Genomic DNA, 23,431 nt, shown 5'->3' on the forward strand with positions numbered 1-23,431 from the left:
ATTTTTGGAATGGAGTCTGTCATGTCAGGTTTGAATGACAAAAATAGCTGGGTGTCATCTGCATAGCAGTATGTCAGACCTTGTTTTGGATGATTTTTCCAAGTGGTGGCATGTGTATGGTGAACAAAGGGCACAATATCGAGTCCTGAGGCACACCATATTTTAATGGTGCAGGGTTGGTCCAGAATGGCCCCAAGGCTACCCTTTGCGTTCTGCTAGCTATGAAAGAGGAGAACCATTAGAGGACTAAATCATCATTGCCACAGTACTCAGCCTGTTAAGCAAGATTTCATGAAAGGAGGTTTGAGATTACTTCTAAGGCAATTACCTTAAAGTCAGACCATGGCGGTAGGATGTTATGGCATCCGTTTTGAGGCTCTGCATAGATTTTTAGTGTTGGGTTTAATGGCAGATCGAATAGATGAGACTTGGTCAATGAAGATGAGGGCGAATATCTCACATAAGTCATTTGAGGATTTGATGATGGATAGCAAACACTGCCAACAGTGTGGACTAGCTGGGCAGGTTTGTTGGCATCTTTTGCAATTTCCTGTGAAAAAACAAAACACTTTTCTTGATCATTGCCAGGTAATCCTTTTGGTGAAAAATTAAGGGGTGTCTTTCCTTTGATCACTGATATTTGTGCCACTGTCGTTCCAGTCTGCACCCCCTTTTTCTTAAGTTCCTTTTAAGGAGTTGTCAAACCATCATACATAATGGTGTGGAACGTTTTGATGTGTAAGGGCGCGGTAGAGTCAAAGGCAGATGATACACAGCGGTTATAGTTAGACCATGGAGTTGAGCTCTGAGCTGTATTCTGTTGGTCCATCCAGATTAATGTTGTTCTGAAGATTCTGGGGTGACAGACCTTTCAAGGAACAGTATTTTGTCAGATGCTTGGCGTTTTTAAAGCTGGTGCTGTAAGGGAGAAGTGTGATGAACTGACCAAACTACAGGATTCATTTCCACAAAGGGAATTGACAGTCCTGAATGAAATTAATATGAGATCCAAGGTGTGTAAGGGAAGTTAGCGGCTTGAGAGAAGTCCAGCTCATTCATGGTGAAAGTAGCTCTCTTCCTAGCTGGGAGGAGTGGCTGTCTACCTATGCTTTTAAGTCTCCCAGGATTATCCATCTAGGGTGTTCCTCCCACATTCCAATAAACATACAGATAAGTTAATTGGCTTCCACCTAAATGGGCCCTAGACCACAATGGACATATGACTATAGTAGTGATTTAGATTGAGCCCCTTGAGGGACAGTTAAAGCGCACCTGAACTCAGAACGTCCTAGGTAACCTTTACAGGAAAAAAACTTTTCTTTGTTACAGCTGATACAAATCCTGCAATACCTTTTCACTGTTTCTACTTACTGATTCATGGAAGCGGACATATTTGTAAACCTCCTGTGCTTTCAAATGAGCTTATCTGCCATCTATGCCATGGCAGTCATGTGACACAGGGTAAAGATCGAATTACAACTTGTGATTAGACACAGATGAGGGGAAATTAAACAGGCTAAATACATACAGTGTGCATATCGCTCTGTTTTCTTCTGTCCTGTGCAAGAGTTCAGGTCCAATTTAATTGAATGACAAGACAGTATAATCTGTACAGCACTGTGGAATATGTTGGTGCTATGTAAATACCGTACTAAAAAATAAGTGTCATCAAAAAGGATGCATGCGCAAACACCTTTTTGTTCCTGATTGAAACGCAATGTTAGGTTTTCTGTTCCTCGCATAGTTTTTTTCTGCTGACAGTTGTTTCCTGCCCTGTGTTCTATAGGTTGCCATTACTTAGACTCTGCAGCAAGATGCCAAGTAGAGAATGGCTTGGATCCATATATATTGTAGAGCAGAAATCTCATTAATGTAAAAGGATATCTTTTAACTGGCACAACTAGTCACTAATGAATTAACCAGACGAGTCAACAAGGACCGAATGTTCCTTCCAGTAACTACCAGGATGAGCTGCAAAATCTGGGCGTGACTGGCCTGGACTGGTTTGTCAGACTCCTTCCTTTTTAGAAACCAGAGTCTGTTTTATTCCTTTAATGTGTTGGCAATTTAAGAGGGTAATTCTGTCTTTAAAAATCATTCTGGTTTTGCTTCTTGCTATAGGAGAGATAAATATGAGGATGGTGCTGCGGTGTTGGTAGGATTCCATAATGAACGGCACACACATTTCTATGAAGTAGATTGTTTAATAAGGCTCCACTCGACACCTTTTATTTATTTATTTATTTTGTACAAGATTTGTGTTGCCTTTTGAGAAGCTTCTTCACAGCTTATAAGGCAGTGGTTCTCAAACTATTTTGGGTGAGGACACCCTTGATGGCTTTGAATTTTTTTCAAGACGCCCCTCGGCAAAAACTACCAAAATCCGTTATGACTTTTATTAGGCAGCACCACCCCCTTCCAAATAGCTAGTGATGCTTATTAAGGTGGGCACTAATGATCCAATCTATTTCATCCAATCTTACCAAATCTATGTAGTATACAGTTAAATTGAGTGAATATACTGAATGGATACTTCAGCCAGTTACCTAATATTACATAGAAATGGTAAGATTGGATGAAAATGATTGGATCATTAGTGGCCACCATTAGGCAGCACCACCCCTTCCAAATAGCTAGTGATGTGTATTAGGCAGCACCACCTCCTTCCAAATGGCTAGTGATGCTTATTAGGCAGCACCAACCCCTTCCAAATCGTCGATTACTGGCAAGTCTCCTTCCAAATAGTCAGTCAGCTCACATTGGCCCCCACGTTAGGCAGCTTTACCACCTCCAAATAGTTATTTACTCTATCAGGCAGCACCCTCTCCAAAAGATCAATAACCATTAGCCAGCATCCGCCACTCCAGTTAGCATTACCTCCATTATGCAGCATACCCCTGAAGCAGGGCCTCGGTAATTTACGTTGGTATGAGTTTAAATCGCTTGACAGGCAACCTATTAGGCTTCTCGAAGACTTCTGAACAGGGCTGTGGAGTCGAGGAGTCGGAGCAATTTTGGGTATCTGGTCTGGAGTCTGAGTCGGTGGTTTCAATAAAGTGAGGAGTCAGTCTAATTTTTACAAAAGTTATGGATTTGGTTTAAAAATCATCTAAGGAGTCGGAGCAATTTTGGGTACCTGGAGCCGGAGTCGGTGGTTTCCAAATTGAGGAGTCAGTCGGATTTTTGTACCGTCTCCACAGCCCTGGTTCTGAAGCCTCCTGCGGCGGCACAAAGCAATGTTTAGCCGATCGGTGGGATACTGCTACCGGGGGTGACGGTGCTGGAACGAGAGTGGATCATGAGTGTAGCGGGAAGGCTCTATAAGCAGTGTTCCCCAACCCTGTCCTCAAGGCCCACCAACACTGCATGTTTTGTATACATCCACAGTGGTAGTTAATCACCTCTGCTGAGACACTAATTACCCCACCTGTGATTGTATGTGGTTTTCTGCAAAACCTGTACCGTTGATAGGCCTTGAGGACAGGGTTGGGGAACTCTGCTCTATAGGACCCAGAGCCTTCCCTTTCCATAGGTAAGTATCAGGGTTTTTTTTTTATTTTTTATTTTTTTTAATATTTCAGTTTACATTCACTTTAAAGTCTGAAACACCCTCATTATTTTTTTTATCTCGCTACAGCTTGCAGTTAAGACAGCTGAAAGGAACGCTGCTAAAAATAGCTGTCTGGGGCAGGTGACAAATGTCACACAGGCAGCACCTGGCATCAGGATCTGAGTGGAAACCAAAATCTCCAGATGTCACACTATTGCTTCTATTTTTACATGCAGCTACTTTCTAGTATTTGAATACATTTTGGGAGCAGAGCTGTAACACCTAAATTAATTTAAAAATTCAAATGCTGTAGTTAATAATCCATATTCTACCTTCTTTCCTGCTGCGAAACAGACGCTACATTTTTACCTGGTAGTATTTTGATAACTATGTGAGATAATGTGCAGTTTAACTATATGCTGCCATCTAATGGTGATCAGCAAGTTTGCAGACAAGATATTAAATGCTGAATGATTTGATAAAGCCCTGGCAGTCCCTTTATATTGCCTGTACACAGTTTTTGGCTTTGCATGCTCACATTGGCCCCCATGCAGCGGTTCATGTCAAGATATAGAGAGGTTCTTCGGTATACCATCTTGCCTCAGAAAATTGTAGTCAAGAGATAAAGCAAAGTGCTATCCTATTGGGGCATGGCGTCCCCCTTCTGTTGCTGTTGACTTTTACATCACATGGTGTAAACCTCCTGGCAGATAAATATAACCATTTGATGGCCTCAATTCACTGAGGGCAGCTCGGTAAAATAATTTGTTGGTAAAATACTGCATTCAGTATTTTACACGTTTTCCTGAAATTTACTAAGTTTCCCACATATGGTAGAAGTTTGGTAATTTCCCGAACAAACCTGCATTAATTCACTAAGCCCTGCTTGGTAAGTCTCACCAGCTGTGGAGTATCAGGCAGGAAGCTGCTTACCTATTGACAAGTGGAGTGCATAGAGTTTTCCTGTCTAGTGCATCCCTTTAGATGTGCACCAGCGGGAGCTATTCTGTATACAGGTAAACACATCTAAAGGGAAGCAGAAAAGCCTATTAAAATGTCTTCTTCCCCTGCTCTGTGTTCCGAAGTCCCGCCCTCCAGCTCACATAGTGGGGTCTTGTGAGTATTTGAGATTGGGAGGGAAGAGGGAGAAACAAAAATGTAATAGTTGTGCTTTAAAGGATACACAAGGTGACACGATGAGTTAGACATGTGTATGTATAGTGCCAAGCACACAAAATGACTGTTCGTTTTTTTTGGTCCTTTCTCTGCCCGAAAGAGTTAAACCTCAGGTCTGCAAGTGGCAGTTTCTGTCCAGGTCAGGATGTGGTCGGATTATAGAGTAGTAACCTTTGGAGAGGAAGGATAGTTGGCACTACAGCATGGGATAGCTGATGATGGGAGGGGAGCAGGCAGGATTTACACACTTCCCTCACTAGGATGCAGCTTGTGTGCTCTGATCCAGGCAAACGATTGCGCAAGAACAGACATAAAGTGAACAAATGGAACATACTAGTGCTGCGGAGTGTTGTGGTAGTGGTGGGTGCTGGGCACTAATTGCCCGACGGCCGTTTTGAGCTATGATGCGCTTCCACGGAGGCTGTAATACGGGCTCCACAACACTCCGCCGCACTAGTATGTTCCATTTTGTTCACTTTATTTGCATTGTGATACTTTGCCTCACTTTTGAAAATAAAAGCAATCTGCAGTGCCAATCCTTTCCTTCTCCTCTGTTGGAGACTAGTAACCCTCACTGATAAGGAATTACAACCATAAAAAACTTTACTAGCAGAATATGCTTTCTGAGAGCAGGAAAGTGATAAAAAGGATCAATGGTTCATAGATTTTAGCTATGGCATGCTTCAATGAATGTGTCATTGAGCTGAGAAATGGAAACCGTTAAAACTTAAAAAGTAGATTTAATTTTTAAATTGTGGGATACCTAAAAAGGCTTTTTTAGGAGGAGGACAGATACAAATGTGAATCTCGTCAGTTTTTCACCTGGTGTTTCCTTTAACCTGCTGTCCTCCTATTGAGAAGTCTTCTACCTTTTCAGTGGGGTCAATTTCTTTCACATCTGGATCAGTGGAAATGTTCATGTTTTGACTGGTTTTTATTTGACTATCCACAAGACTTCCACTTTTTGGCTGCTGTCCCGTTTGTAAGCCAGAGTTAGAAATGTCAGCGGTTATATTTTATTATTTCAGCAGCTTCTCGTTTTTAAAGCAAAATCCTGTTTTTTCATTAGACTGGGGCTTTAAGGGCTATACTATATAAGGATATAAGTGATGTACTATTAATAAGAAGTTCCTGCCCACCTACACACCAAGGAGTACTTCCCCTTGGCATCATGAGGCACACAGCTGTGAAAGCATTATGGCTCTGAGGGTCATCCGCCACTGCTGGCTGCCGAAAGGTTCTGGATTATGTGCTGTTTGCTCTACAAAATTCTTGGCAGTTATGGAGGAAATTCAGCCAGAAGGCCACGTGCTGTTTCCTTAGATGTGTGCCTTTTTTCTTTTTTTTTCTTTTTCCTTCAAGAGCCGCTGCCATGTCTTATTAGCCTTTTTCAAGACCGCCGATATAAACTTTTCAATATGTGCAATGCAGTAAAAGTTTAAGTTTTTAGCTAGAAACGTTTGCACAGTACAAAATACAGATTCTGCTATGTACACAACCTGATGGCAAGCAAAGACCCATTTAGGCCGGAAACACACTATAAGCGCTTTTCTGAACGCTTTGTGATTGATTAGCGCTTTTTACAAATTTCTCCCATTCACTTTCATTTAAATCACGGTAAAAATCGCCATGATTTTTGGCATACGTGATTGTGCAATCACGTTGATTTTTTTACACTATTTCTACCACAATTTTAATGTAACTGAATGGGGAAAATTTTTTAAAAGCGCTAATCAATCACAAAGCGCTCAGAAAAGTGCTTATAGTGTGGATCCGGCCTTACTCCTCTTTCTTATCAAAAGTGAAAGTGAGGGTCTCTGTTGCTGAAGCAGGTAAAATGGCCGCCTAGTACTTTGACATCCTATAGGCTGCTAGGCAGTTGGCATCTGTAGGGAGTTAGTCTATAGCAGTGATGGCTAACCTTGGCACTCCAGCTGTGACCAAACTACAAATCCCATCATGCCTCTGCCTCCCCGAGTTATGCTTAGAGCTGTCAGAGTATTGCAATACCTCATGGGACTTGTAGTTCCACCACAGCTGGAGTGCCAAGGTTAGCCATCACTGATCTATAGTATAGGCGAAATGACACAGAGAAAAGAGCCTATATACACAATAGCTGATGAGTAATATACAAAGAAAAATGCTGGGAGGGGAGGGTGATCTGTGGGATCACTAGTCAATGCAGGTATATTTAAATCTTAAGGTGGCCACACCCCATACAATGAAAAGATCCAGTTTTTCACCAATTCAATAAATTTGATCGGTTGTCACAAAAAATGAGAGCTTTTCTTTGTTTTCCATTGATAAATCCGATCGAATTTCCAGGGTTTTGGTTTTTTCGATTTTTGGAGATTGGACGTGTTGGAAATTTCACACCAACTTTATCAAGAATTGTATGGTGCGTGATGGATTGTCAGTTACTTGATGCACAGTTCTAATCATTTTTTTTTCTGAGCTTTCAATTATCTTATTCCTGATTTGGGAAAGATTGAATATAGGTGTGTAAGTACATTGGTCAGATTTTTGAATTTTTACAATCAATCAGAAAAATTTATTGCTATTCTTGAATTGAACAGATATTTATTAAATGTGTATGTTGTGTGTGGCCACCTTAAGATGTGCAGCCAATATTTTATGTATGAGTAATAATGAGAAAAGGTCCTACCAACAATGTGGGGAAAAACATGGTACTGGGGAAGGTGGGAGAACAATGTAGTTCAACAGGGTTATACAGCAATATACATCAGCTGGTGACAATACAAAAGCAAATAGAAAGTGCTAATGCAACTTAAAACTTATAAATCCATCTAAGGTGCTGATGTCAATAAACAGACCCTATATCTATAACATCATTAAAGTGCAGCAACATCAATGACAAAAGTTCATAGTGCAAACTGTACCAAAAACCAGACCACACTTGAATCAATAACCAAAGCTGTATAACCCAACAAGGAGTTGGTGAGTGACATCACCTATAAACCCCAAAAGCAGACCTGATCTGAGCGCTAAATGAAGTATGACACTTGATCAATAAAATACCTGCAAAGCCACCACGTTTCAATGTGCCACCACCCCCTGGGTCTTACCTGCTTCCTCATAGACCACCAGGTGGAACTGCATGGTTCGGTTCTGAGCCATTTCTGTATAATGCCTGAAGAGGATACTTAACATTTGGAAAGCATGCAATTAGCCATGTACAGTTAGTCATTAAAGGTGTTAGCCAAATCAACGCTTATTGTTATTATGTATTGGATTTATATAGCGCCAACATATTACGCAGCTCTGTGCAATACATAAGATTACAGACATGGGTGACCTGGCGACACAATACAGGTAGTAAGCAGTAAGATACAATAACACAATAGTGGTAATAAGCAATAAGATCACAACACAATCCAGGTAGTAATACAATGCCATATTATACACAGGAGTGGAAGTCCCAGTAGTACAAGTTCACATTACTCTGGGTAGAGTGTACAATCAAGTATGATACACAAGGAGAGAGGGCCCTGCCAAAGGCTTACAATGTAGAGGGAGGAGGTGGTGACAGGAAAGAGGGGGCCGCATCAAGAAGTTCTTGGCAGAGAGAGTTAGGGCAGCGTTGAGATGAGGTAGTCCTTCTTGAAGAGGTGAGTTTTGAGGGCTTGTTTGAAGGAGGGGGCAAGCCTGATGAGCAGTGGGAGAGCATTCCACAGGATGCGGGTAGCTCTAGTGAAGTCTTGTAGTCACGCATGGGAGTGTGAGATGCGTGGAGTGGTTAGGAGGAGGTTATTGGTGGAGTGAAGTGGGCGGCCAGGTGTGTATCTGCTGACCAGGTCAGAGATGTAGGTCGGGCAGGACTCGTGTATAGATTTGTGGGCCAAACATAGGATCTTGAAACGAATTCTGAAACGTATTAAAAGCCAGTGAAGGGATTTGCACAGGGGAGTCGTGGAGACAGAGCTGTAGGACGAGCTTGTTGATTTGATATCTGCATTTATTTTTTATTTATTTAAGTGTTTATATAGCGCCGACATAATATGCAGTGCTGTACAGAGTAGATTGTCTTGTCACGAACTGTCCCTCAGAGGGGCTCACAATCTAATCCCTACAATAGCGTATAGCATATGTATCGTAGTCTAGGGCCAATGTTAGGGGGAAGCCAATTGACTTACCTGTATGTTTTTGGGATGTGAGAGGAAACCCACACAGACACGGGGAGAACATACTAACTCCGTTCAGATAGCGTCATAGCTGGGATTCGAACCAGGGACCCAGCGATGCAAGGCGAGAGCTCTAACCACTACGCCACCGTGCTGCTCTGTGACAAACACCGGACCATACTTCACTTTCTTTACCACATGGTAACTGAATATACTCGCTGAATCTGTTATTGGGTTGCTTGCTGTAGATATCATGAACGGCCCTCTTTTTCTTCTGTGTATTGTAGATGTCCTCATGTGCCACTTCGAAAATTGTCTGTGTTGCAATAAAGATGGCAGCGATTGAACTGCAGTGTTACTGATATAATTTTATGAAGGAGTTTTTTTTTTTTTTTAATATTTATTCTTTGATCTTTCACAGCTCGAATGGGGCTAAATTTCCATCATCCTGCGACAGATAACATTATGGCACTGAACAGTAAGTATGAGTATTTCCAGCTCTTTCATGTGATATTAGCTGGCATGGGAACTGCATTGATATATTCTGTTTTGTGCATGAAGTTTGATGAATAATGGGTGCATGTATGCACATGTCTCCACGTCTTTTATTTCTGTCAACCTGCTGAGTGTTTTTATTATTTTTGCGGTCCGTTTCTTAACCACTTAATGACTAGCTGGCTTATAAAAACGTCCTGCTAGAGCCTCTTAATGGCTCCAGAACGTTTTATAAGTCAGACTGTACGTGTGTCCCCGTGCGTGCGGGAGCGCGCACGTGAAAAAAGTAAGGGAAAAAAAAAACCAAAGAAAAAATTCACCTTTATTTCCAAATACTATATTGTCACCATTCTTTATACTAGGGACATAATTATAATCTTGTGATAACCAGGACAAATAGGCAGATATAATGTGTGGGTTTTATGTAAAGTAGCAGTGTTTATATTAAGCATTAGGGGATGAAATTGGAGAAATAGTGTATTTTTTCTCTTTTTATTCCTTGTTTTTCCCTTTAAAATGCATAGAAAATAAAGTAATTACAGAAAACAAATAACCCCAAAAAGCCCAATTGGTGGTGAAAAAAACAAGATATAGATCATTTCATTGTGATTAGTAGTGATTAAGCTATTGGCAAATGAAAGGGATGAGCACTAAAAGGTGAAAATCGCTCTTGTCCGTTAGGGTAAAAACGCCTTTGGAGTGAAGTGGTTAAAGAACACCTGAAGTGAGAGTATCCTGCTCATCCCCACCCCCACCTTATGCAAAGTCCTCCCAGGGCCCCTGTGCTACCCCCCCCCCCCCCCCCCTCAGGTCTACTATGCTTCCTGGGGCCCCTGCACCATTTTTTGCAGTATTGTACCTCGCTGGGGATGAAGACTGGAAGCATGTATAGAAAAGCTTGCCATGATAGGTGAGTCACTGCCAAAACCAGTACAGAGGTCCCAGGGGTAGTGGGGGGTTGTCTGGCAGGGAAGGGGGGAGGGCAGTGATCAGGACCACTTGAAATTACCTCCTTTGCCTTTAATGGCAGCCTGACCCTGGTTCTGCTGGCCCTCTGCCTCTAATTTTATTTTTCCATAGACCCTGAACAAGCATGCAGATCAGATGTTTGACTGGAATTGCCACATGCTTGTTTCAGGTGGGTGATCAGACTCTACACTACAGCAAGACTTCCGGGCAACTGGTATTTGTTAAAAGGAAATGAATATGGCAGCCTCCATTTCCCTTTCACGTTAGGTGTCTTCTAATGTATAATTTTGATGTATAGTGGTTAGAGTATGTATACTTCAGAACAGCCTGTTCTGTCATACTGTTTATTTTTTTCACAAACCGTTTGTCCATCCGTTCCATACGGTATAACTGATTTGCAATACTGACACATGCAGGGCAATATTTGCAGCCCCAAAGTGGAAGACTGTTGAGGCGTTGCCCGTGACAACTAGTTCCTGGCAGTAATCTCATCTTGCTTTTTTATATAAAGTTTTTTCGTATTTTTATAAAAATTGACTGTATGTAATAGAAGACCTGACACACCCAGCTATAGATAGAACAGAGGCTTTTGGTCTTAATGGAACTAGTGATGGGTCGTTCGCGAACAAGCCGGCTCTAAGAGCCGGCTCTTTGCTGCGAACGACAAGAGCCGGTTCTCCGTTTTGAAAGAGCCGATGCCTCAGCCGCCCCACACAGCTCTGATTTGCTGTGTAATAAAGGGCGCTGAGGCATGCTGGGAGATGTAGTCCTCCTCTTGCAGCTTGTAGGAGTGTATGGGGCAGAGCAGTAGCAGGAGGGATTGCCCCAGTCAGAGAAGCAGTCTGGAGTTGTCATGGAGACAGGGGCGGGGCTTTTACACCGATTCTGAGTGGTGTCTAGTGATATTTTATGAAGAGCCGATTCAGAGCCGTAAGACCCGGCTCTTTAATAGGAGCCGGTTCTCCGAGAAGAGCCGGAATTCCCATCACTAAATGGAACTACTTCAGAAGTTCAGACAAGTTTCCTGTGGTTCTTAATGGTCCATGAGGGAGGTCTCTCAAATGTTAGTTCTGGGATTGGGTAGACTGAGTTGGTGTTGACATCCTTTTTATGTTTTTTCACGCTACACTTTTGCTTGCACTGAGGTTGATCCCATGACACACATACAGCAATGTGCTGTATGCAGTATAAAGTTACTTTGCAAACTAAAGAGTATAAAAATAAAAGTGACTGCATGGATAATTCTATATGAAAAGTGAGCTTGCCTCTTAGAAAAAATGTTGCTATTGAAATTTAAAGTGGACCTAAAATCTTCCACAGAAAAGAAGGAAAACACAGAGAAACCCACCCTGTGTGTATTTAGAGATAGTGGCCTGTCTAATTCTCCCTTATCTGGAAGTAGTGAGCCACTGTAATTTGAGCTGTCCTCTGTCTGATCTGTGCCATTCAGGCTATATGTAAACAAAGGAAGTTAACTTTTTCTGTGCTCCCAGCAAACTAGGAAGTAACCAGTCTGCAGCTGTAGCAGTTCTGTGGGCTACAACAAATGTTTTACTACTCAGCTGAAGAGAGGGAAGCCTCAGGATTCTATTGAGGCTTCCCTTGGTGGTCTGATGTACCCCGTTGCTAAGCGTCGTGCACATCAGGGCCATGCAGCTCCACTTCTTGCAGCGTGGCCACGCAGTAGACACGAGCACAGCTCTACATGTCCAGTAGCACAGAGCTTGCGGATGTGCATGTGTGGGCTGACATGCATGGCCACGCTTTAAAAGAGGAGTGCAGCATAGATATCCGAATGCTGGCATCAGCCAGGTGAGTTAAGCCCCACACGCACTAAACACAAACCTTCCTCCCCCCATCCCTGCACACTGCTGGACATCCTTGCTTTTCCCAAGAACATTCCAACTCATCTCTAATTGTACGCATTTTTCAAAACTGCTTTTGGTTCAAGTTTAAGGGGCTTTTTCCACTAGCCTGCGATTTGCGATTTGCTTCTGACTGCAAATCGCAAGGTACATTAAACGAATGGAAACTGCAGCAGCAATTTCCATTAGTGCGATCCGATTGCGATGCGATTTTGGTCAAAGCGCAATCGTCGTCCTGCCGCGTTTTGTATGCGATTGAGCTGGACTATGAGTATAGTAGCTCAATCGCAATCGCAATCGCATGGTGGAAATTGAAACGCGATTGCGATCGTAATCGCGATCGCAATCGCGATCGCATTTCATAGTGGAAAAGAGCCCTAAGGCCTCTTTCACAGTGGGACGGTGCGTTTGATGCGATGTTAGTGGCACAACGTGCCCCTAACGCAGCGCATGTAGGTTATAAAGTTGGACGGTATTTTGTACTACGTTATGGGTCTCTAGGTGCGCCGTTTTCGCCGCATACTGATGGAACGAAAACGGCGCATTTAAAAAAAAAAAAAATTACTGAGCATGTGCAACACACAACGCAGCAAATGTATTGCTAAACGCATAGCATGCAGCACTTTCTAAATCTTGCTACACGTTACACACAACGCAACGTGTGCACTGTGAATGTCGCACAGACTTTGCATTGTTGTGCGTTAGTCTGCGTTGGAACATTTTCTAACGTGCGACTTTAACATCGCACTGTGAAAGAGGCCTAAAGGATACCCAAACTGACGTGTGACATGATGAGATAGACATGTGTATGTACAGTGCCTAGCACACAAATAACTGCTGTGTTCCTTTTTTTTCTTTCTCTGCCTGAAAGATTTAAAGAGAAGCCAGCTCTGACAAGCTGATTGTCAGCAGCGTGGCTGTGATTTATGAGGGATTGCAGAGTGCAGGGGGACCTTAGGGGGGTTTGGGATAGCAACATAGGCTGGGCTGTATAGGCAGATCCAGCCTCTGTATGCAGATAACATTCTTTAAACACACCTCAGGTTCTCTTTAAATATCAGGTATGTAAGTGGCTGAATCAGTCCTGACAGGAAGTGGCTACAGTGTGGCCCTCACTGATAAGAAATTCCCCTTTTTATCTCTTTCTTGCTCTCAGAAGCCATTTTCTGCTAGGAAAGTGTTTTATATTTTCTTATCAGTGAGGGTCACACTGTAGTCACTTCCTGTCTAGTCAGGACTAAGTCAGCCACTTACATACCTGATATTTAACTATTTCAGACAGAGAAAGGAAAAAAGGAACACAGCATAGTTATCTGTGTGCTAGGCACTGTACATACAGATGTCTATCTCATCATGTCACATGTCACTTCGGGTATCCTTTAAAAGATTGCTGTAACTTAAACTTTAAAATTTAAATATAATATGCTTCAAATCTTTTTCACTTAAATTTTTCTTCTGAATTTTGATCCAGTAAATCGTTTAATTCACAGTTTGAGATGCTGCTTCTTTTTTGCTTTTAAAAGGCAACTATGTTCCACTTCAGGTTATAAGACATGTTCTCAGGGCCTTTGAAGTGTTATCAAAATAATTCAGCGTTCTGCACTGTCACAATTTCTGCTGTCGGCTGCTGTATGTTGATAAGCTCCAGCTACGGATTTTCTTCTCTCTAGCAAGCCCATAGGACTGCTTCATTCTGTTCTTCATATTATCTTCTTATAACACACCTCTCACATGTCTTCTGTTCATGGAGGAACTCTAAGGAAAGCCCTAGCAATTCTCTTACTGGACCTGTTTATTTCTTTGGTTGTTTTCTCCCCATTCCCCCTTCATTAGGATGCATGTTTTATTTCTAAATGCATCTTCTTGTAGGAAGCTTTTAGTGGTTTTTAAGCAGATGCTTTTGCCTGGAGACACTACAAATGCAGAGATGAATCGATGCGGGCCTTGGAAATCTTGTTATAATTCTATAACTTGCTTCACGGTGAAGGAGCTTGTCAAGAACTTATTCATCTTCCTCCATGTTAACTCTCTGTTTTGCTGACCTGATTTAGTAGTACAGAACAGTTCCGATTGCCGGGCCGAGGCATAGGCTGGAGAGGCTCCAGCCTCAGGGCGCAGTGTAGGAGGGCGTAGAATTCATTCAGCTGTGATTCCTAATTGTGTTTGAAGCAGACAGAAATAAGAAAAGGGGATACATGGCAGTGACTGCAAGCCAGATAACTAGATATTAAGGTGTTGGGGAGGTTGTGGGCCCTGTGGCGCCTCTTAGTCTAATAGCAATCAGTGTGTGACGGCTGGGGTGGGAGGGATGGAGGGGCGCACTTTGGTGTCTCAGCCTTGGGTGCTGGAGGACCTTGTCCCGGCTCTGTCAGATCCATAAATGTTTTTTAAAGCGCCACAATCGCGAACATTTGTAAGATTTAAAATAAACATATACAAATAAGGCCCCATACAGACGCTCAACAGCGGTCTTTCATGCATCACAATTGCCAAACAACTTTTGTTGTGAAACAAGTTTAAATAACCAAAGAAAAGTTGCTTGCTATTGTTCACACAACTGATAAGACTGATAAGATGTAAATCCAACAGTTGGATTGACGTCTTATCAGTTGGATGAACAATAGCAAGCAACTTTTCTTTGGTTATTTGTTGTTTCACAACAAAAGTTGTTTGATAATTGTGCTGCATGAAAGACCACTGTTGAGCGTGTGCATGGGGCTTAAAGAAAACCTGAACTGAAAATTAAAAGTTAAAATAAACATACACAAGTCATACTTGCCTCCCATGTAGTCTACTCCCCAATCACTTTCTCCTTTCCCGCGTCCTGTTTGTCCACTGCGATTAAGGGAATTCTCCGTCCTCCATTTTGAAAATAGCCATTACTCCATAACAGCTTCCTGGTCAGCACACTGTTAAACTGTAACCTCGCCCACTTGAGCCATAGGTAACCATAGACATTACTTGGCACATCAGTTGTCCTCTCAGCTATAACTGACAGCAACTGATATATTTCAGTTCTGACAAAATGTTGTCAGAACTGGAAGGGATCATTGTCAGAAGAAAATGGTTTACTTCTGAAAGGAACTGATGGCAAGGCAACTATGTAATGTTCATTTTAAGTTACCTCATGTGTTTATTTTAAATAATTTTACTCAGTACAGGTTCCCTTTAAGAAGTACGGTTCTTCCAGAGCAAAATGATCTATAAATTACTTTTCTCGTATTTTGCCGCCACTTACAGTAGTTAGTAGAAATCTGACAGAACTGACAGGTTTTTGACTAGTCCATCTCTTCATGAGGATTCTCAGTATTTCATTTATTCTTTACAAAAGCAGTCACTGGAAAGGATTTATACAAAGACGCAGGCCACCCACTACCTGTTTGCACAACATTCTGGCAGTTGGACTAAGCAACTGCCATTCATTAAGTGCTTTTGGGTGAAGAGGGAAAGGAAACGCTGAGAATCCTCCATGTGTGAGATGGATTAGCCCAAAACCTGTGGACTTTGTCACATCACTAGCTGAGATGCTTCCTCCTAAGTGTTCTAGTTACCTGCGCTGCTCCTGTATTAAGTCCCAGCATCTTGCTGCAATTTACCACCAGCGTGATGTGTGTTACTGTGGCCAGTACGGCAACAACCTCCATACAGGACTCAACCATAGCAGGATAAATATCCAACGTAACATAATAGCCTGTGCAATGTTTCAGGTCTTGAGCCTTTTGTCAAGTGCTCAACTTGCACTTGACAAAAGGTGTTTCACTTTTGCACAATATTCTAATTTTTGAGTTTCGCCTGTATGTCAGACATACCTGATTGACATTCTTTTGAGAAGGTGGTTAAAAAAAAATCACAAGGCTATCTTAAATTATGTAGGAAGAATCACTAAAGCATAAGGCAAGGTCGGGGTACACAGGAGACGTAATTATGCAGCATTCCAGACTTTCGTGTGGACTCCCCATATCGTTTTTAACCTGATGGTTTGTGTTTCAGGTGTCACTGTACACACGCTAGTTTTTTGTCAGAGGCGGCCATTATTAGCCCCCTCCGGAAAGGTTCATCTAGTGTGTTCACAGCTTTAGAGCCCTGTGTTTTGTTTTTTTTGTTTTTTTTTAGTGAGGAAGGATCACCGAGGTGACATGAGATAGACATGTGTATGTACAGTGTCTGGCACACAAATGACTATACTGTTCCTTTTTTTACTTTCTCTTCCTGAAAGAGTTAAAAATCAGGTATACAAGTGACAGTTTCTGTCCAGGTCGGGACCGGGTTGGACTGGGTCAGATTATAGCACATCCCTCACTGATTACAGCCATAAAATACTTTTCTGCCAGTAAATGGCTTCTGAAAGCAGGAAGGAAAGAGTCAGTCAGTAATTCATAGATTTGAGCTCTTAGCACACTTCAATGAAGGTGTCCTTGAGCAGAGACAATAAAACAGTAAAAACTTAAAAACTAGATTTAAATATAAAATAAAACTGGCTTATCTAAAAAAAAAAGTCATTTTTAGGAGGAGGATATATACAATTGTTTTTCTCATCCGTTTATTTTCACCTTGGATGTCCTTTTAACCCTCCTGGCGGTCTACTAAAAAATCATGTAGCGAGCCTAGGGTTCAAAGAATGGGATTTCCTGGACGGCTTCCCACGTCGCCATGGCGACGGGCGGGATGACGTCACCGACTGCAGATTTATTGTAGGAGTTCTATCAGCTGAAACAAAAATGTTTTTCTTTAAGGGTTATTATGCGGTTTCTTATCTTTTAGAGCAGAGAGGAAGTTCTGAGTTTAGGTCTGTTTTAATGTGTAACTGTCGGGCATAAAATCAAAAATCAAATCTTTATTTTTATCTGTTATACAAGTAATACGGATGCTAACCAGGTAATCCAAAAGTTAAAATCTCTATTACTTTTCTTGTTGATAAATGATCATTCTGCAGTTTACCTGACTCTTATTTGGTACACACAAAATGTGGTACACAAAAAGGAAGTTGCAAGGCATGCTGGGTTGTCCCTTTTTGCTTCTTTATTTCCCCTTGGATTTAACTAATGCAGCCTGATTGGCTGAAGCCTCTTTCCCTCCTGTTTTCCCCTCCCACTCCTCTGTTCCTCTCTGGCCAATATTTCTCATGCTGAGACAATGCACTTTCTATAGTGAAGGGCGGGCAATGCATACACAATCAGATAGAGGAGAGTAAGGGAGGAAATGACATCAGGATTGGCTACAAAATAGCCACACTTAAAATGTTAAATGCTAAGAATGATTTTTATTTTTTTTTTTTACTGTAGAAAAATCACTAAAATCAAAACGTAGACCGTGCAATACATATATTATGTAAGTAGAGCAACTATTTATCTACTTATATGGGGGGGGGGGGGGGTTCTGAGATAGTATGGCTGACAGCTCCTCTTTAAGAGCTTGTTTATGCATCACTAAGCTATTTTATGAGCTATTTCTAATGCGTTTGTTTATTTGCTGGCTCACCCTACTAGATGTTTTAGGAAACAATGTGATTTTTTTCTGTGTACAGCTCACACATTGCTTGATGGTGGTTGTACCCAGAAGTGTGGATGAGTCATTTGTGACTCACACAAGCATTGCTGCAATTTGTGTCAAATGTATTTTTACCAGATCCAAATCAGCAGCGTCATTGAATATAACAGCAACTTCTAGCAAGGACAGTCTGTGGCTCTGAACTCCTGGCTTGGTACGCAATAGATTTTCATCTCCTGAAACTCTTTGTGATTATCTTAAAGGCACCCATTACCTGTACAATTTTTAGTGAACAATCATATTTTCTATCTATCATATTGCATGAATATGCATTTCTTCTCTCTTGAAGGTAGAGGGATATGGATACTGACATATTTATTTCCTTTTAAACTATGCTGATTGCCTGGCTGTGCTGCTGATTCTTGGTCTCTTATGCTGGGCATACACCTGACCAATTATGCGCCGGATCGAGCCGCTGACCAATTATGCACCGGACCGACCCGCTCATCCGCGCAGATCGTTCCCTGCTCGTCCCCGCCAGCGCTCTTTATCAGCCGCTCGATTCCCCGCTATTATTTCGCCGGTGGGGAACAAGCGGGGAATCTATCCGGCAGGTCATCGGACCTGTCGGATATTATCAACCGAGCCATTAGCGGCTCGATTGAGAAGGAAGCAAAATGCCTTGTATGCCCAGCATAATACGTTTAGTCATAAACTCTGAACAAGCATGCACATCAGGTGCTCTGACTGAAGTCTGACTTTATTTGCTGCATGCTTGTTTCATGGTGTGATTCAGACACTGCTGCAACCAAAGATCAGCAGGGTAGCCAGGCAACTGGTATAGTTTAAATGGAAAAAAATGGCAGGCAGTCACAATATCCCTCCCCCCTGACTCTCCACCGTCACATTTTCTGCTGTACTGCTTGAATCCACTTCCCAGCAATACAGTATAATGAGTCTAAATACATTCATTTCAGTGTGGTAATTTACCTCGTGTAGTGTTTCTTCAAACCCCCCCCCCCCCCCTCCTGGGAGACCCTCCCTTGTGAGAGATGCCCCTTCCATTCATGACAGTGAGAGGATGTTGCCAGGGACACTCCCCAAACCCTCTCTAATGCTGGACATACACTGGTCTATTCTCCCGCTCGATCGATTCCCCCTTTCGATTCCGCAGGTATCTTCCGCTCGGTTTTCTTACATTTTTTGCATTGTCTTCTATGCGAAATCAAGCAGCGAAACGATCGGGCCGGAGATCGGACATGTCGGAAATTATCTATCGAGCCATCTAAATGGCTCAGAATCGAGCCGCTTATTCCCAGCATTCCCAGCATCCAGGCTTCTCAGTGTGGATGTTTCAAGATGCACAATACGGAGGTATTTGAAGAGGAATGTTCTGCATGGTCGAGCTGCTAGAAGAAGTCTGAATCCCATTTAAAATATGAAATTTGTTTGGCTGGATTACTCATGGTTTCTTAAAGGACACATCTGAGGTAAAAAAAAATAAAAAAATTGTCAAGATCTAATTACGAGCCCGTTTCTGTTACATGTGGTGCAATGTGGCGCCTGAACAGAAGTCTGCAGGCCACGTGATCACAAGCCGCACACTCGCGCAGGCGCAAAAGATGCCGACCTCACCAGCAACAGAGGGAAAACAGGAGCTGCAGCGAAGGACAGATGGGCTGCCAGGGGCTGGAGGAAGCCCCAGGTAAGTAGATTTTGTTTGTTTTTTTTACCTCGGACCTATCCTTTTAAAGAATGGTACTAATTTTACAAAAATCTGCCATGTTAAAGAGACACTGAAGCGAAAAAAAAAATCTGATATTATGATTTGTATGTGTAGCACAGCTAAGAAATAAAACATTAAGATCAGATACATCAGTGTAATTGTTTCCAGTACAGGAAGAGTTAAGAAACTCCAGTTGTTATATCTATGCAAAAAAGCCATTAATCTCTACGACTTTCAAAGTCGTGGAGAGGGCTGTCTTCTGACTTTTATTATCTCAACTCTAAGTGAACAGTTTTCTTTTTATCTGCCAGAGGAGAGGTCATTAGTTCACAGACTGCTCTGAAAGAATCATTTTGAATGCAGAGTGTTATGTAATCTGCACATATTAGAGAATGATGCAATGTTAGAAAACACACTATATACCTGAAAATTAAAAATATGAGAATATTTTCTTTGCTGCTAATCTTCTAGTAATTATTCATAGTACACAACCAATTCATTATATCGGGGTTTTTTTTTCCGCTTCAGTGTCTCTTTAAGTAAACTTATGGGAACAACTGTAACACTTGAGGAGGGAGGTGAGCTAAGCAAAGTGGGTGAAAACTTAAAGAAAACCTGAGGTGAAAATTAAGTCAAAATAAACATACATACCGGTAAGTCATGCTTACCTCCTGTGTAGCCTACTCCTCAATCTCTTCCTCCTCTCCCGCGTCCTGTTTGTCCACTGTGATCAAAGTAATTCTCCGTCCTCCATTTTAAAAATGGCCATTACCCCATGACCGCTTCCTGGTCAGCACATTGTTAAACAGTAATATCGCCTACTTGAGCCATAGGGAAACATGGACATTACCTGGCACATCAGTCGTCCTCTCAACTATAACTGACAGCAACTGATTTATAACTGACAGGAACTGATATATTTCAGTTCTGACAAAATGTTGTCAGAACTGGAAGGGATCATTGTCAAGAAAATGGTGAGCTTCTGAGAGGAACTGTTGGCAAGTTAACTATGCAATGTTTATTTGAAATTACCTCATGTGTTTATTTAAAATAATTTTACTCAGCTCAGGTTCCCTTTAAAGGACAATCTATTTCCATTTAAACAATACCAATAGCCTGGCTATCCTGTTGGTCTGTTTGGCTACAGCAGTATCCGAATCACACCAGAAACATGAATGCAGTTAATCTTCTCAGATTTGACAATGTCTGAAACGCCTGATCTGCTGCATGCTTGTTCAGGGTCTTTAGCCAAAAGTAGTTGAGACAGAGATTTAGCTCGATAGCCAGGCAACTAGTATTGCTAAAGAGGAAATTAATATGGCAGCCTCCATAGACCTCTTACTTCGGTTTTCCTTTAGGCTACTTTCCCACCAAGATGTTGCGTTTTAGGGGACATTATGGTTGCATAACGTGCCCCTAACGCAACGTATGGTGGTGTTGAAGTTGGACGTCAGATTGAGCTGCGTTATGCAGCTCTCAAAGCAGCCGCTCCAGGTTAGTGATAGGAAGTCTGGATCTTTTTAAAGATTCAGATCATTTTGAATCAGATCATTGAAAAGATCCGGATCTTTGAACCAAATCATTTGAATCATTTTACTAGGGAAGCAAACTGGGTGAAATGACTAGCAGGACAGGACTTTCCCTGCACTGTACATTATGTATGTTCCTGTTACTTCCAGACAGACATCCACTGTGAACCGAATCTTTCATTGTGGTGATCCGGATGATTGACTTACAAAAAAGATCCGGATCAAATGAACGATTGGTTCATGATCCGGACAACACTACAGTCCCACCACGAGTCACAACAGTGCAGTGAATATTAATTAGCCATGTGGCTGGCTGCGGAGGAGGATGGGAGACCTCCTCCTCCAACATTACTGAGCATGTGCAAACAGTCTAACGTGGCTTAGCCCAGTATAACGTACAGCATGCAGCACTTTGTTTAAACGTGCTGCGTTACTATGTAACACAACGTTTGGAATGTGAACAGCCCATTGCTTTTACAGTGCTGTGAGTTTGGCTGCGTTACTGGCTGCTGTAACTGTGAAACCAGCCTTAAAGTCTAGTTTGAGGAATGGTTGCTCGCACTTCCCCATATCCTCTCGTCCTCTTTGAGTATAATGAGTAGACACAACACCTAGCCCACCAGGATAACAAGCCGGTATCTGTTCCTGTGTGTTAACCTTCCACTTTTTCCTGTTTCCATGCAGCCAGGAGCTATGGTCGGAGACGAGGTAAATACTTTGAGACTTGTTTTGGTGTTTTGCTTGCCAGAATCTAAAGGGGGAAAAAAAAATCAAGCTTTTTTGGGTGAAGCAATAAATGACCACTAATTTTAATTTTTTTTTTTTTTGCATTGTGTTCTATTCTACTGCTTTTATGTGAATTTGAAGGCCTAAAAATACAAGCTTCCTTTCTTTTTGTTTCAACTGTAGACCCATGTATGGAACACTCTCTCTTCATGACATGCGCTTTTCTCCTGGCAGATTCAAAGCGCCAGAGCTGCAGCCACTAGGGCACGCTCTATAGGCAGTAGCAGGGTTAGGAAAACTTGCCTAAGGTCTCCTACTGAATAGTTGCTGGCTTACTGAACAGACAGAGCCGAGATTCGAACCCTGGTCTCCTGTGTCAGAGGCAGAGCCCTTAACTATTACACCATCCAGACACTTCATGTCCCATAATGGCAAAAAAAATAAAAATCTTAGTGGAAACACTCCATGGACCCAGGAAGGGGGTAATTCTCCACTTACCCAGGAAGGGGGGTAATTCTCCACGGACCCAGGGAGAGGGGGTAATTCTCCACGGACCCAGGGAGAGGGGGTAATTCTCCACGGACCCAGGGAGAGGGGGTAATTCTCCACGGACCCAGGGAGAGGGGGTAATTCTCCACGGACCCAGGGAGAGGAGGTAATTCTCCACGGACCCAGGGAGGGGGGTAATTCTCCACTGACCCAGGGAGGGGGGTAATTCTCCACTGACCCAGGGAGGGGGGTAATTCTCCACTGACCCAGGGAGGGGGGTAATTCTCTACTGACCCAGGGAGGGGGTAATTCTCTACTGACCCAGGGAGGGGGTCATTTGGAGAGCGTAATTCTCCTAACATGAGGAAGCTTGTGTTTTTTAAGTTTTCAGCCCCTTTTTTTTAATTTACACTTTTTATCATATTCTAATTCTGTTATATTATGTATTTTATAATTTATTGGTTTTTAGTGGTGATTCCTCTAATCTTTTGCCTTTGAATCATTTGCTTATTGAGAGCTGATTTCAGAAAATGAATGAGAGATCTATACCTCAGTTTAATCTCTAATCCTTGCTAATCTTTTTTTTTTTTATTGCACATGTATTTAAATGTTTTGAAAGTACTGTTTTTATTCAATTTTTTTACTGTAACTTGCTTTGTTTTATTGCAGTCTTGCTGTGATGGGCTTACAAATGACAATTACATTAATTTTAAAATACATGGTTTAATTCCACATAACCGCTTTTTATTTATTTAAAGGGGCTCAGAGACGAGATAAAGAGCAGTTCTGACTTACCCGGGGCTTCCTCCCGCCCCATAAACACGTCCCACGCTGTCCTCCTGTGGTCTGCAGTTCATCCGCGGTGATCTCCGTTACCAGGCTCAGTGACGTCAGTAGACCCTGACTGGCATCGACTGAGCCTTGTAACGGAGAACACCTCGGCTGAATGGCATCCCATGGGAGGACGGCGTCAGACTTAGACGTATTTATGGGGTGGAAAGAAGCCCCGGGCCTCTCTCGTTTCTGAGCCTCTTTAAAGGGAACCAGAGATGAACGATTCACACAAAATAAACATATCAGTTGATAGCTTGTAAAGAATAAATGCTCTACCTGATAATTTCGTCACTCTGGAGTGCCTTTTTGAGTGTTTTTTATCCATTATTGCTCCAGGAAATATTCAATATGGCCGCCGGCTCATATCCCTTCTGCTTCCAGGTTATAAACTGTTCTGGATGTGCTGTCTGTAGACTATAGACAAGCAGGGCTGCAACTTTATT

At 42.2% G+C, this 23,431-nt stretch overlaps 1 protein-coding gene across 12 annotated transcripts in view; it reads left to right on the forward strand.

Moving 5' to 3' along the window:
* Positions 1-23,431, forward strand: part of CPEB3 (cytoplasmic polyadenylation element binding protein 3) — a 255,613-nt gene that overhangs the window by 181,641 nt on the left and 50,541 nt on the right. For 11 of the 12 annotated variants that reach the window (XM_068257805.1, XM_068257804.1, XM_068257811.1 and 8 more), the window contains 2 exons: positions 9,290-9,346; positions 21,624-21,647. In XM_068257805.1, coding sequence (XP_068113906.1) covers positions 9,290-9,346; positions 21,624-21,647 — 81 coding nt within the window. The remainder of the gene's footprint in view (positions 1-9,289; positions 9,347-21,623; positions 21,648-23,431) is intronic. The other variant, XM_068257801.1, reaches the window with a different exon arrangement.

The sequence above is a fragment of the Hyperolius riggenbachi genome, chromosome 10 (genome assembly GCF_040937935.1).
Source record: "Hyperolius riggenbachi isolate aHypRig1 chromosome 10, aHypRig1.pri, whole genome shotgun sequence".
NCBI lineage: Eukaryota > Metazoa > Chordata > Amphibia > Anura > Hyperoliidae > Hyperolius > Hyperolius riggenbachi.